The 14,998-nt window shown below is 39.3% G+C and overlaps 1 protein-coding gene across 6 annotated transcripts in view; it reads left to right on the top strand.

The window, feature by feature from the left end:
- Window positions 1-14,998, top strand: part of sipa1l1 (signal-induced proliferation-associated 1 like 1) — a 109,224-nt gene that overhangs the window by 54,995 nt on the left and 39,231 nt on the right. For all 6 annotated transcript variants that reach the window (XM_067417502.1, XM_067417501.1, XM_067417500.1 and 3 more), the window contains one exon: window positions 12,962-14,659. In XM_067417502.1, the coding sequence (XP_067273603.1) occupies window positions 13,177-14,659 (1,483 nt within the window). In that variant the 5' untranslated portion in view covers window positions 12,962-13,176. The remainder of the gene's footprint in view (window positions 1-12,961; window positions 14,660-14,998) is intronic.

Raw genomic sequence — 14,998 nt, 5'->3', positions numbered from 1 at the left:
AATGTGGGATTATGTTGTTGCTCATGAGTTTTTTTTTTGCCCACACAGATTCGAAGCCTTTAAATGTAGTCACTCAGAAAGGAAAGAAACCGAGGCGAGGCGGAATACTTTCTGCCTGGCAAAGAAATCACTTTCACCCTCTTGTTTTGCTTTTTCAAATCTGGCTATGTGATTCCAGCTGTACACATCAAAACAGAAGTACGATCCTCCTTAACTCATAATTTAAGGTGCACCACACGTGTTATAATATTTGTAGACATGTCTACAAATGCACAAAATATCTTTTATATCGGTTGTTGGACAAATATTAGATTTTTTTTTTTATTGTGTAAACTAATTTCCTCTGTTTTTATCTTTAAATACACTTAAAGGGTAGTTCACCCAAAAATGAAAATTCTGTCAGGCCTTTCTGAGCCAACGGATTTATACAAAAATATCTTAATTTGTGTTCTAAAGAGGAGAAAAATTCTTAGGGGTGTTGAGTGACATGAGAGTTAGTAATTAATGACAGAATTTTCATTTTAATTTGTAATATATTTTGTAATGTGATGTCTAAATTAGGGGTGAGTGATATGACAAAAATATATCAGGTTTTTTTTTTCCCAGGCAGGATCGTGATCCGCAATCTTATCATGATTCTTTTTTTATGATGGGTTTTAAAACTATACTATACTGCTCTATGAGCAGAGCAGGATGGCAAAATTCATTTCCTTATTTAAAACCTTAAGCCCTACAAGGTGAAAAAATGGAAAAGAAAAAAATATTTCTATATGACCAAAATCTTATTTGACCTTATTACAGTATTTGATCTGAAAAAAAAACAAGAATAAAAGTTACAACAAATATTCACATTCAAAAACATAGACAGCAACAGGTATATATTAGTATATTAGGCACTGCCACTTTAAGACCTAATGCGCTGATACACATGCGATTTCTTTCCCAGGTGTTTACATTTGCTTGAGACATAACCAACTGTGTTTATGTAATCCTTGTGTGTTTTCGACAGTGCAATAATAAGACATGAAAGAGAACTATCCTGTTTGACAGTGGGCTTTCTGTGTGCGGATTTCAGGTGTGTGCTGAGAAAAACTTGAAAGACTTTAAAACGCATGCAAATAATAACCTTTCGTGATAATGAAGAATTGTGTAACCACTATAGAGATGATGATGATAATAATAATAATTAGTTGCCACTAATAGACTGTGCACTGTAGCACAATACAACAATATTTCTCTAAATGCAGATCATAGAGACATTTTAATTGTTCAGACCTCTAGCCTAAATTCACTCGTACCAACAATTGATTTTACGTTTTATTTTATTTATTTTAAATTTGATTTTAGTGTTTGTCTGTTAGTTAATCAATAGTTCTGATTTATATCAGATTTTGTCAAAATAAATAAATAAAAAATTGATCCACACTACCGTGGTATTAAAGTTATAGCAGGTAGTCTCCAGTCTTTACCACATTTCGTATACTGTCATGCTGCCCAGTCTTACTTTGACATGAGGTGCACTTGCAAAAGCAAAGGAATGAGATGATTTCTCTTTTGTCTGTTACTGCAACAACCACATCATTCACATTCTCTCTATTTTAAAGCTCTACAAGGTTCAGGACATGACAGTAAGTGGGGAAACTCCGGTTGCTATTGATACTGAGGAAGTTGTTTATCAAAGTAGAGATGAAGACATGTTGTCTGCCTCCCAATGGTCCCCCTAGCACTCTCTCCTCACTGGAATGAGGTGAGTCACATGCTGAAGCTTTAATCATCCTCCTGTAAGGCTGCAGCTGTGTGCAGAGGGGTGGTCTGAGCCAATCGCTCTCATGTCTCTGTCTCGACCGGTCCTCACACCTCACACAACAGGTGTCGCTCGACCTGAAGGTGTGATTCAAAAATGGGCCATGTCATCAGCAGGCCAAGGCAACGTGCGTGTGATAGGGTGAGACAAAAAAGTGCCCTTTACAGTTCCTCTATACCAAAGTACGGCAGTCAGCAGTGGAATAGAGAATATGACACAGCCAGTTTTAAAGCCATATTAAAGCCGTTTCAAGCACAGGTTGTCCAGAAACGCCACGGCCCTTCCCATTACAGGCAGAACGTCACATCTGCGGTGACTAGCAAGGGTTTATGATGTCACTAACCCGGGAGGAAGCTTGTTGCCTTCCAAACCGGCCGTTTTTTTAGGCAATAAACTGCCATAACTTTAAAAGACAATATCAGTTTGCATTGAACTTTCAACGCTGTAACTTTGCAAATACTGTTTTTGCGCAACATTACACACTAACTAAAGTTAAAAAAGTGAAATCGCATGCAACCACCCCTTTAAATTATGTTGTCTGTTTTATGATTTAATACAAATGTATCAAATGAATGTGTAAAACTTTTAACAATTTAAAGCCACAGTGTTTGTTTCTGTTAAACATTTTTAAGGGACGCAGACAATTGCTTTTTTAATATTTTTTTTAAAATTTATTTATTGAGAGATGTTCCTTAAATACTGTTTTATTAAAGTGAAAATTACAAAAATGAAATTGATGTCATTAAGGACTCACTCTAATGTCGTTCCTTACCCGTAAGACCTCCGTTCATCATCAGAACACCGTTTAAGATATTTTATATTTTAGTCCCAGAGCATATGCAGTCTATGCCCACTTTACTGTCCATGTCCAGAAACAGAAAGCTAATAAAAACATCATCCCAGTAGTCCATATGTAACATCAGTTGGTTGATTAGAATCTCTTGAAGCATCGAAAATACATTTTGGTCCAAAAATATCAAAAACTATGACTTTATTCAGCATTGTCTTCTGTTCCGTGTTCCTCCAAAAAGATTCAAACGGTTCATGAATCAGTGAAACGATCAATGATTTGGGTCACCAATGTCACGTGATTTCAGCAGTTCGGATAGCGTCAAACTGACATACTGCTGAAATCACTTGACATTGGCGACCCGAATCATTGATCGATTCACTGATTCATGAACCATTTGAATCTTTTTGGGGGAACACGGAAGAGAAGACAATGCTGAATAAAGTCATAGTTTTTTATATTTTTTTTCAATGCTTCAACAAACTCTAATTAACGAACTAATGTCACCTATGGACTACTTCGATGATGTTTTTATTCCCTTTCTGGACATTAGCAGTAAAGTGGGCATAGACTGCATATGCTCTGGGACTAAAATATCTTAAACTGTGTTCTTAAGATGAACGGAGGTCTTACGGATAAGGAACGACATTAGGGTGAGCCATTAATGACATAAATTTCATTTTTGGGTGAACTAACCCTTTAAACATTATTATATTGAAGAGTACATTCTGCTGTACAATAGTAAAGTATTTCATTTATCTTTTGTTTTGGTGGGTTGTAATTAAGGTTGTTCAGTTTCTGTGTCTCTGACAATAGTTCTTGAAATGAAATGATGAAATGCTCATGAGATGAAATGTTAGAGCAGCTCTGGGATTTTCCTCATAGTGAGTTTCTTAATCGAAATTAATAGTTTCTATGATGCATCTCGATGATGCAGATGAAGACTCGGTTCAGTAATAGACCATAACCAACTGTAATGTACTGATTCTTTTCTGACGTCATTTGCCGCAGTATACAATGGCAGAGGGAGCCAAGACGCGAGTGCGAGTAATTAAAAATGCTTCATACTTTAAAAGCCGACATCTGTGAACATTTCTTTTTTTATGAACCTCCTTGTAAGCACGACCTGAGAACACACGCTGTGTGTCAATCAAAGCAGTTTAATTTATCAAAACAATTTCATTTACACTTGAGCACATAAATGTATCTCCGCAAGCCGGATATAAACCCGCACTATATACAGATGTGGTTTCAACAACCAGATGCATTTAGAGGCATTTAGCCCAGACCACACTTGTGTATTGTCTTCTGTGCCCCGACATGAGCTTTGTTTGATACATTCAAGTAGCGAGTCTTCTTTGAGCAGGTAAAATTAAAGGTTCAGTTCGTATATCTGACTGCTTGTATTTATTGCCAATTTTATGGATGCAGTGTGTCATCAATGCACGAGATGTTGAATTGAACTGAATCGATTACATAATCGTAATCTAACCGAACCGTGAGATCAGTGTAGGTTCACACTAGGGATTGACTTCCGATTTAAAGTTGACATTTATGTGATGAAGTTATGGCATATGACACAGCACTGCCCTTAAGGTTATTGTGCCTACATAACAGCTTTTGTATCAGTTCTTTTGTCTTATGGTCGTTATATTTATCACAGATTTCTGCTCGTTCTGAATAAAATACAGATAAAGTAGCACAATAAAGATTACATGTATATGAATGCATTAGTGAGTGATGAATTTATTCTACCTGCCAGCATCTCTCTACTAATAGTGAAACTGTGAAGATGTTAATTAATTGTTTATGAAACCGTCATATGAAAGCAGTGTCATTTTCAGTCGTGATGGTATTCAGGAAACAGCTTAAACACTCTAGTGTTGTAATTTCTCCTCGAGAGGCTGCACGTGCGTCAACAGCGTGACCTTATTGTCAGTTCATTATATATTATTATCCACCAATATCGATCGCCACTTACACTAAATTAATACACAATCATTCTTGCATTTTGGTGATTCGCTAGTTATTTTTTGTTTTAATCAGGCCCTTGTCCGCCGAGCAAGTACAATTCTTTTTCACTTGTCCCTTCAAAAAATCCACTTGTTGCGGACAAGCGTTAATGTCAAGCCCTGCTTGTGGAGAGCTCTCGGAGTATGCATTTATTTGGAATTTTTAATTGTTGAAAACAGAGCCTGCGTGTCGGGAAATTGCTTATCCTTTTGTGCCCTCTACAGTTCCTGACAAAAGTCTTGTCGCTTGTGTACAAATTGACCTAAAGTGCCACTGGAATATATTTCTAATCAAGATTTTTTTACAAGAAATGGCTAATTTTAATCCCACCAGCTTTTGTGATAATGTTTCAGTGAAAAACTAAACTTTCAAACAGTATTCTAATATTCACAGCTTGGTAAAGCCCATTGAGTCAATTTTTGCAAAGACATAAGTGTTGTCACCTTGTCATATTAGCTTCACCTGTGACTAATAATGGATCAATTAGGTCTCAAGTGTGTATAAAAAGAACCCCAGTACACTAGACCTTCACATCAACTGCAACTAGACCTCTGCAAACATGCCTAAGATTCACCCTGAGACTAAAGTTTTGATTATCAAGAGGCTGAAGACCAGATCCACTGCTGATGTGGCAGACACCTTCAATGTGTCTCAGCGTCAAGTACAGAGGATAAAAAAAAAGATTTGAAGAGACTGGAAACGTTTTTGACAAGCCCAGGTCAGGCAGACCCCGCAAGACAACTGCTCGAGAGGACAGTTTGTTGGCTCGAAAATCCAAGGCCAGTCCATTTTCCACTGCAGCAGAGCTCCACGAGACCTGGTCACCTGAAGTCCCTGTGTAAACCAGAACAGTTTGTCGGATTCTGTCTCGAAATGGCCTCCATGGTCGAATCAGTGCCCAGAAGCCAGCACTAAACAAAAGACAATTGAAAAACCGTGTGGCATTTGCCAAGGCCCACAGCCTGCTAAAAGGATGGACGCAGGAAAAGTGGCAGAAGGTGGATTTTTCAGATGAATCTTCTGTTGAATTACACCACAGTCGCCGCAAATATTGCAGGAGACCTACTGGTGCCCGAATGGATCCGAGATTCACCCAGAAAACAGTGAAGTTTGGTGGCGGAAAAATCATGGTCTGGGGTTACATCCAGTATGGGGGTGTGCGAGAGATCTGCAGGGTGGAAGGCAACATCAATAGTCTAAAATACCAAGAAATCTTAGCTACCTCTTATATTCCCAACCATAAAAGAGGCCAAATTCTGCAGCAGGACGGTGCTCCATCGCATACTTCCATCTCCACATCAAAGTTCCTCAAGGCGAAGAAGATCAAGATGCTCCAGGATTGGCCAGCCCAGTCACCAGACATGAACATCATTGAGCATATGTGGGGTAGGATGAAAGAGGACGCATGGAAGACGAAACCAAAGAATATTGATGAACTCTGGGAGGCATGCAAGACTGCTTTCTTAGCTATTCCTGATGACTTCATCAATAAATTGTATGAATCCTTGCCAAACCGCATGGATGCAGTCCTTCAAGCTCATGGAAGTCATACAAGATATTCAATTTGGATCTCACAGCACCACAACTTAATTTGCTGACATATTTTTGTATTTGCAGTAAATTTGTTCAATTTCTATATAGGCGACAAAACTTTTGTCTTGCCAAAATTTGACCTTTCTTTCTTGATTAAAGGATAAATATTTTTGTTGTTGTTGTAATCGCGGCTTTGAATGATGACGTAATCGTAGCATCCATATTCGTAATGGCGATTAGAAATTGAATTGATTGTAAAGTCCTAGGTGCAACCCATAGTTCACACCGTGTAGTACACAAAACTGCCACTCATTCACACAGAGACTAAAGACTTCTTATTAAAATAGCATTCTTTTTGGAGTTTGATATTCACTGTCACTAGTCTATATTGCGATTTGATTGTGTACAGCACTGCTTTTAACTTATTTATCCAAATTTTGCCATTCCTTTTTATACAATAAGCATATTTAATTTTTTTTTACTGGACTTCAATCCTTTGTGATCTGCATCACAGAAATCAAAGGGCCCTACAATTGTGTTGGTTTTGCACTGGGTCTTGAATGAATGAATAAGGAATGTGCGCTTTTCAAAGGTCCAAAAAAGTCTTCTCAAAAATAACCACTTCTCTGCAGTTTTGTTGAGCTTGTGGAAGATGTTGTTTGCCTAAAAGCGGCTGTCCTTTCATCTGAAAGGCTGCAATTATATGAATTGTTCTTGTGTGTTCAACACTATTGTTTTTCTTCCTTGGTTTTACAGAAAGATTTCAGTGAGTTCAGCCCAATACCACGTTTCCTCCAAGCCTCCAGACGTTCTTTATTCCTTCCTTGTGGTTGGATAGCCTGCCATTTTTTCATGACCTACAGCCATCAATTTTTTGGGACTTGCTCATTTGCTTTATCAATAAAATTATTTATTTTTTGTTTCGTTTCTAATGAATTTTTTTTTGAGAAAACTAAAACATTGTACTGTGAAAACATTTTAGAAATATAAACCTCCTTCCCAAAAAGCATTTATGGTAGCCAAGCTGCAAAATGTCTCATTCCTCAATTTTGTGACATCACACAGAATGCGTGATGGTAGATTTTTATAAATTAACTATGCCAACTGTTACAGTATCAGAAACTTGACCCACTCAGTCACAGAGAGGTAATGTGGAGAAAGCAGTCTCTCTCTTCACTTCCCTCTTCAGTTTGTATATGCACCACATTCCAGCATGGATTGGTACACTGTATAAATCTGTCATGGTGATGCAGGCTTTCCAAAGAGGATGTTATTGAAGTATGGGGATTTAAAACTATATTTGAGCTGACAGTAAACTCGTGGCCTGTCTTAGTGGAGAAGAGCGCTATTGCTCATTTCACATGAAGCAAGTCTTTCTTAAAGGCACAGCAGCAAAAAACTGATTCATTCTAAGGGGTCACAGAGGGTGAAATGTTTTTTTTTTTTTTAAGCTCTCTTTGTATAAAGGTTTGTAGCTCCTGTGTGTATTTTAAAGTAGAACCTTTCAGCCATTTTATTTATTATTTATTCAGCCCACTTTTGCACATGGTTGTTTCAGTTCTTATTAGAAAATTTGTTTTCACGCTGCCAGAATGTTTTCTTCCGGTTCCTAGCTGAAGCTAATGCACCTGATTCAATGTTCAAGTGCAAACCAATTAGTGTAGTAGTTAAAGCTGGGGTGTTAGTTTAGGCTTGAATTGAGAGGATCCCCTTAAGGGTGCTTTAGGATGCAAGTAGAGAACAACTTTGTGAACTGTGAATGTTACATTAAACATTTAAATAGTTACTATAGTTTGCAGATTTTGTGTTGATTTACATTACCCTTCAAACGTTTGGGCTCAGTAAGATATATTTTTATTTAATACTTAAAGTTAGTTCACCCAAAAATGAATTTATGTCATTAATTACATAATGACCCTAATGTCGTTCCACACCCGTAAGACCTCCGTTCATCTTTGGAACACAGTTTAAGATATTTTATATATAGTCTGAGAGCATATCTAAGTGTAGGCACACTATACTGTCCATGTCCAGAAATCTAATAAAAACATCATCATAGTAGTCCATATGTGACATCAGTTAGGTAATTAGAATCTCTTGAAGCATCGAAAATACATTTTGGTCCAAAAATGAACTTGGTCCGAAGATGATCGGGGGTCTCCCGGGTGTGGAACAACATTAGGATCAACATTAGTGTGGAACAACATACATTTCATTTTTGGGTGAACTAACCCTTTAATGCTTTTATTTATAAACATAAAACTTTAAACTACACTCTTAAAAATAAAGGTTCTTAAATGGTTCTTTGGCAGGGTGTCTGAAACCATGAAGAACCTTTAATATTCAAAGAACCTTTCCATTGCACAAAAGAGTCTTTGTAGTGCAAAAAGGTTCTTTAGACTATAAAATGGTTTAGAAAAAAATTGTTCATTAAAGAACCTTTCACAAAATGGTTCTTTGGGGAACCAAAAATGGTTCTTCTATGGCATCACTGTGAAAACCAATTTTTGGTTCTTCCTGGCACCTTTTATTTTTAAGGGTGTAGTATAAAGGATTATTTCTGGTTCTCGAATCTGATTGGCTGAGAGTCATTTACAGCTGTGCTGTGTTCTCTTTGTATCAGGTGCCATTTCAGCGCTTGTAATCACTCCGCTTGCGACGACTGTCATGGAGGTCGGAGGAGGTTTTTTTTTACACAAATACTACCATTATTGTGTCATGGGATGTAGTTTTAAGAGTGAATTTGAGAATGTAGTTATATAGACCTTTACATTTTGACTCCTATTTTAACATAGCACCTGTTTTACAATTTGTTTAGAAGCTTTCTCCGAATCGAGCCCCTGGGTGTCCCTGGACCCCTTATGAGGTTAGGTGAGGTCCACCCACCACCGTTTCACTGAAATTCTGTGGGAAAGACTGATATAATATTATGGACATCGACCTAAAGAACGAATGTTATATCAGATGCAGGTAATACACTTGTTTAGTCGATCTCGATCTCGTAATACCATATTACTCAACTCTACATAATACAATAAGCTTCAATGAAGTGATGTTCCTTCTTTACTAGTTCCGAAGTGATGTTTTAGGATTAGTAATGGACGCTTGGTCACAACTGTTAAACTGTGGACATGAGTTTTGAAACTGGTGCATGGAAGTAGTTCAAAAGAGTGTTTTTAAAGACACTCTGTTGTTGTTTCTTATATATGTACTCGCATGCGCCGTCGAACTGTAGTATAAATGCCATCACACTCGTAGCCGTGCAATATGGCTTTATATATGTGCACTATGATTACCTACGGCAATCTAATGGCTTCCTAATCACAGCCTGCTGATATACAGCCATATCGCACTATTACTTGTGTGATATTGCTCATATATTATATTGTATTATATATTATTATAATATTTATGTATAATTTTATTTGGTGTGTAAAAGCTGTTATGTTCTATTACGATCTCTTTCTGTATAGAAAGACTTGTGCTATAAAAGGTCACATTTTGTCTGAGATTTGTTCTCAGAGTTAAAGTTGTCATTGCCGTGTTAGTCATACCTGCCTTGCTCACGGTCTCTCTCGTGAAGCTCGTCACAGGTATCTGTCTCATTAACTGGCTACATGGGATCTGTCAGCCTGCGCTGCCTCCATCTGTCATACTTTAGGCTATAATTTGGCAGCTGTGTATATGACTAAGCCTCAGAGTTCCTCTCAGCGTTGCAGAAGCACCTGTGCTGCAACCTCCCAAATTTTTACAGCACCATTTCTGAGTGAGAGCAGACGAGGTGAAGAAAACCACTCTCAAAAAATGGAACTACCCATGACCTCATCTGCAGTCTGTGCAAGTGTGTGTTAGGGTTAGTGTGCCGCCACACCCCGCCTCTCCACACACCCCTTCCAGCCATTGGGAGGTCAGGACTCACCGGCAGGAAGATTATCTCATATTTTCATCAGCGCATACACATAGTCTAGCTAGCACTAGAAATGTGATTCATAAACTCCAAATGTCAAGTGATTCAGTAGGATAGGATTTGTCTATTGTTGCAGTCTGCCACCTTATTTGGGAAGAGATTTATTTTTATTTTTATATTGCTGTTGTACTAATAATTATTGCTGCCCTTGTTAAACACAGAAGGTTTGGTCATTTGTTTTCCCCTTATTGGAATTTCAAATTCCAAGTGTTTTTTCATCTGGTATTTTTAAATCTGTACATTTGTACTATGAATATTTTACGTAATGTCTACATTGTGAAGTTTTGCTCTTCTCCCAGGGTTGTTCTCCTGTGGTGTGTGTGGCAGATTATGTAGGTATGTGTAGTCATTGGGCTTCAGCTCTCTCATTAAGGTTAACCCAGCAGCACCGCTGTTCTGCGCTGCAACACTCGGCAGATGGTTGCCAGGAAACCAAGGAAAATGACATTTCAGAGCTTCCCCTGCATGTCATATGGGAACAATGTTCATCTGTAGTGCATTATAATTTAGGCGAAAAGTCCTTATATGCAGTGCCACCTGCTGTACTCATATTTCACCTTTGTAACTGATTATCAGCCCAGGTCTGATTTTGGGTTTACTAATTGGTAATCTCAAAGGTTAAAGCTCACTTTGTAAGTGTGTCAAGGGTTTTCCTAGATAGAACCACTCAAAAAAATCCTGCAAGCTTTCCTGCAAGTTGATTGTACATTTAGAAAACGTATAGTGTGAATTTTCTTTTCATGGCAACTTGAAATAAAAAATATATTGTCTTGGTCTAAAAATAGGCAAAAATAGCATCTACAGTTAAATTTCCAATATCAACCAATGTGAGTTTAATAATGCAGCCATCAATAATACAGCAATTACCTGTCCTGCAGCAATTTTATGTAGTGTTACCAGCATTGTACTTTTAGGCATGTAGCAGAGATAATATGTTCGACTTGAAGTTGTTAAATTGCTTTTGATCATTTCTGCTTTCATTGCAGCATACTCAAAATCATCCTGCTGATATCTAGACCATCAATTTGTTTTTGTCTGCAACCATTGCCTCTCTATGATGGTGGTACCATTGATTTGTTCATGTGGTGTAATCTGCCCTTTGGCACAGCCAAATTTATGAACCATGTTAAGGCCTGCCACACTAAACTCAGGCTGAAGCTGCTGAAATCTGTTTATTAATTGGTGCCTTGTTTTATATCTTAATTCTTTCAGAATGAACATGCATGAACATGCATATATTTCCTTATGAGGATTTATGAACAATTTGCAAATGCATGTAAAATAATTTCCTTGTTATCTGACATAAAGCATGTCACTCATGTAGCTCTTACAAGTTTAAAAAACACTCAATAGTATGGCACTTGATATTTTGGGTGTGCTATTTGTTGTTGTTGGCATCTTAAGGGCTTATCTTTGTCCCCTTTGTGACACCTCTATTTACCTTTGCATTTTTTTAAACTTAATTTTAAAGGCCATCTTTCAATTTAATTTTATAACTTAATTTATACAGAATATTGTATGAAAACGTAAATTTAAAAAGACATACATAAGAATACATATGTTTTACAACACCCACGGGCAGAAATTAAGAAAAAAAGTGCCTGTTCTAAGCTACACTCCAAAAACCCGCCATTTCCCAGAGAACACGTCATATGAAGCAATGACAGGCAAACATAGGCGCTGCAGCCTCAGTGGGGGCTCTCAGTGTGGGTTTACGTTGTCTTGGAGAGGTGGAAACAGAAAATAGAGATTGTGGTTATCGTAATTATAGTTATAGTAGGTTTGAGTTGTCACAATGGTGAATCAATAAAAGATCCTTGTTACAATGACTGTATTTACATGAACAGAATATTCCCGCCCTAGCCGAAAGACTAACTGCTTTCATACACGTACTCCACAGTACATGTGAGCTCATTTACATTATGTCCGTCGGAAATACTAAGAGGTGAGCAGTTTAACAGCCGACTAAGCTCGGAATTCCAGCTGTCCGGTTATGTAGTTCAGATATAACTTGCGGCCCAAAAGCTTGACATCTGCAGAAGCAGAACATGCGGACACCTAGGTCTAAAAGCAGTTACTGATTAAACATCAGCTAGAAATTTCTACAAAATTTCACGATAAACTATGTTGTGTAGAAATGCACAGAATGTCTATCCCTATCTGACCATCACAGATGTAAGCTATAGCCTACATCCTACAACATTCATTTAAAATCTGGGATCTAAATTAATTATTTTAAGACACATATTGCTGGCATAGATAGTGACAATCTACATGGATGCTTGAAAAACAACAAAGTCGACAGCAATATTGATAAATATGATTTATTAAAGACACTGCAATGTGATAAACATGGAGACAACGTTAGCCACAATTAGCTATACCCTGTGCTCACTCACCAAGACACCTGCCCGATTCTCAACTGATTTTCCTCACACCACAACTCTATCTCTCTCCTCTGTCCATTTACCCTTCACCTTAACTCTCCCTGACCCCTCTCTCGCCTAGGCGGCTCGTAATTATACGGCATTAGCCCATCGTAAGAGTTGACATTTATCCCAACTGCAACCTCTTCGATGTCTGACTCCATTACAAAGAGACGATGTTTACCGGCCGTTGCGTCACTTCCGATCAGAGCGTTTTTCACAACGGAAGTAATTTTACTTACAATTTCTTTTAAAAAACTGTTTAAATGCACATTTATGATTAATTTCTTCACGCAAGTCGAGTTCCTATACTATTTATCTACACGTTCATTCACAGTGATCTTCAACTTGAAAGATGGGCTTTAATGATCAAGATATCAGTTATGATTGTTGGATTCTTATACTGTCCCCTTTTTTCTCTGTTTCAGTTCTGCATAAAGGGATGAGAGGAGGAAGGTCTGATCACCCACATGCCACACATGCCTGATTCAGGTTCACTTTAAAGTTCACTTGCATCCTACTATTATCTGTCCTCCATTCTCTGGCCCCTCCAGCTGAGTGGCTGCCCATGTTCCCTAAGCTTTGTTATTTCAGCTACACTGCGGGCATGCTCCATTGCTGAGCTCCGCCATTTAGCCATACCATGACCAGTCTAAAGCGTTCACAGACCGAACGCTCTGTGGGCGGCTCTGTCCCCGCCACAGATGAGTTTTATACTCGTCGTCTGCGCTTGCCTAATGGAGGTGCTCCACCCCCTCGCAGTGAGAGCACGCACTTGACTGGCACGCCTGGAGTTCCCAAAATGGGCGTTCGAGCACGGGTTGCAGACTGGCCCCCCAGGAAAGATGGTGGTACTGGAGGAAGTGGGGGAGGGGGAGGAAATGGAGCTGGGGTGTGGCACATCACGGTGGAGACTGATTCCCCCTCCACCACCACGGGAAGTGCCCAGAGTAACTTGTCAAGCAAGCTTGGCCACCTAATCAGCCCTCAGGACTCGTCCATGCTGCGTAACATTCACAACACGCTGAAGAACAAGATGCACAGTAAAGGCAAGGACAATCGCTTCCTCTCACCCGATGGTTATCTCGGTTCACCCCGCAAGGGCATGCGACGTATCCGTCAGCGCAGCAACAGTGACATCACCATTAGTGAACTGGATGGAGATGGCAGTGAGGGCTGGTCTTTCTCAGGATGGACACCCATGCATCGAGAGTACGGCAGTACCTCGTCTATTGACAAGCACGGCGTGTCTGGCGAAAGCTTTTTCGATATGCTCAAAGGCTACCAGACGGACCCTCCGGACCAGCGCAGCCCTGCCCCTGAAAAGTTAAGCGAGTTACTTACAGTAGCCCATAAACAAACTGCCCTTGACTTGCCTGATGGTCCTCTTCGCGGCAGTCCTGCCAGTCGTCTGAAAGAAAGAGAAAAGCACATGAAGAGGCGTTCAAAGTCGGAGACAGGCGGTGAGTCCATTTTTCGCAAGCTGCGTAGCGTCAAAGCTGAAGGAGATTCATCACGTGCAGGTTCTGACGCTGAGGATGGAAAGTCTGACGATATTGGTCCCCCTCCCAAGCCATGGGTCTGTCAGAAAGGTTTTGCTCACTTTGATGTCCAGAGTATTCTTTTTGACCTGAACGAGGCCGTGCAAAGTCGGCAAAGTGCTGTTAAGCGGAAGAACACCACCACCGGTGCCTCTGCTGCAGCCGCAGCCTCTGCCTCCACCACTTCATCCCTCTCATCCACCCAAAGCGGGGCTTATGGCTCCCCTTGCGGCAGCCAGGAAGAGCTCAACGTCAAGGATGGGCCTTCTCTTGATTCGGGTGATGACAAGAGCAATGATTTGGTTCTCAGCTGCCCGTGTTTCCGGAACGAAATTGGAGGTGAAGGTGAGAGGAACATCAGCCCTTCGAAGCAAGGTAGTATCGGCAGTGGTGCCTCCAGCTCTTCAAGAGATGAAGAAGGATCCCCTGAAAGAGCTCCTAACACACATTTCAGCAATGCAGGGGTGGCTGTTCTTGAATCCCCAAAGGATGGCAAAAGTCTCCACCATGATCGTGGAAAGAGCAACATAGTTGAACATGTGGACTTGGGTGCCTATTATTACAGGAAGAACTTTTACTTGAGAGGTGAGTGCAACTCTTAATGTAACTTGTAAGATTTCTTGCTGTAGGTGTGAGGGATCTTCCCAAATTTCATTTAATGATCTTAAAACAATCACGATGCACAATCTGAATTGCGATCTTCCCAATTTTGAGATGTCGTATTGATAGTATTCAGACTGGAACAGGCATATGGACACAGTATTGCATTAAACAATCAGTTTTCACAATAGTCATTAAACCCTGTTAAACTTTAATATGTGCATAGTTATCTTTGTATGAATTAATTACACTGATTTTTATTAAAAACTACTAAAGTTATTCAGTCAATACCGGAGTAATGAGATGTCATCGCACAGCCCTACT

The sequence above is a fragment of the Pseudorasbora parva genome, chromosome 15 (genome assembly GCF_024679245.1).
Source record: "Pseudorasbora parva isolate DD20220531a chromosome 15, ASM2467924v1, whole genome shotgun sequence".
NCBI classification, from domain to species: domain Eukaryota; kingdom Metazoa; phylum Chordata; class Actinopteri; order Cypriniformes; family Gobionidae; genus Pseudorasbora; species Pseudorasbora parva.
Note: the sequence above shows the minus strand (reverse complement) of the source record. Positions and strands in the feature narration are given on the sequence as shown.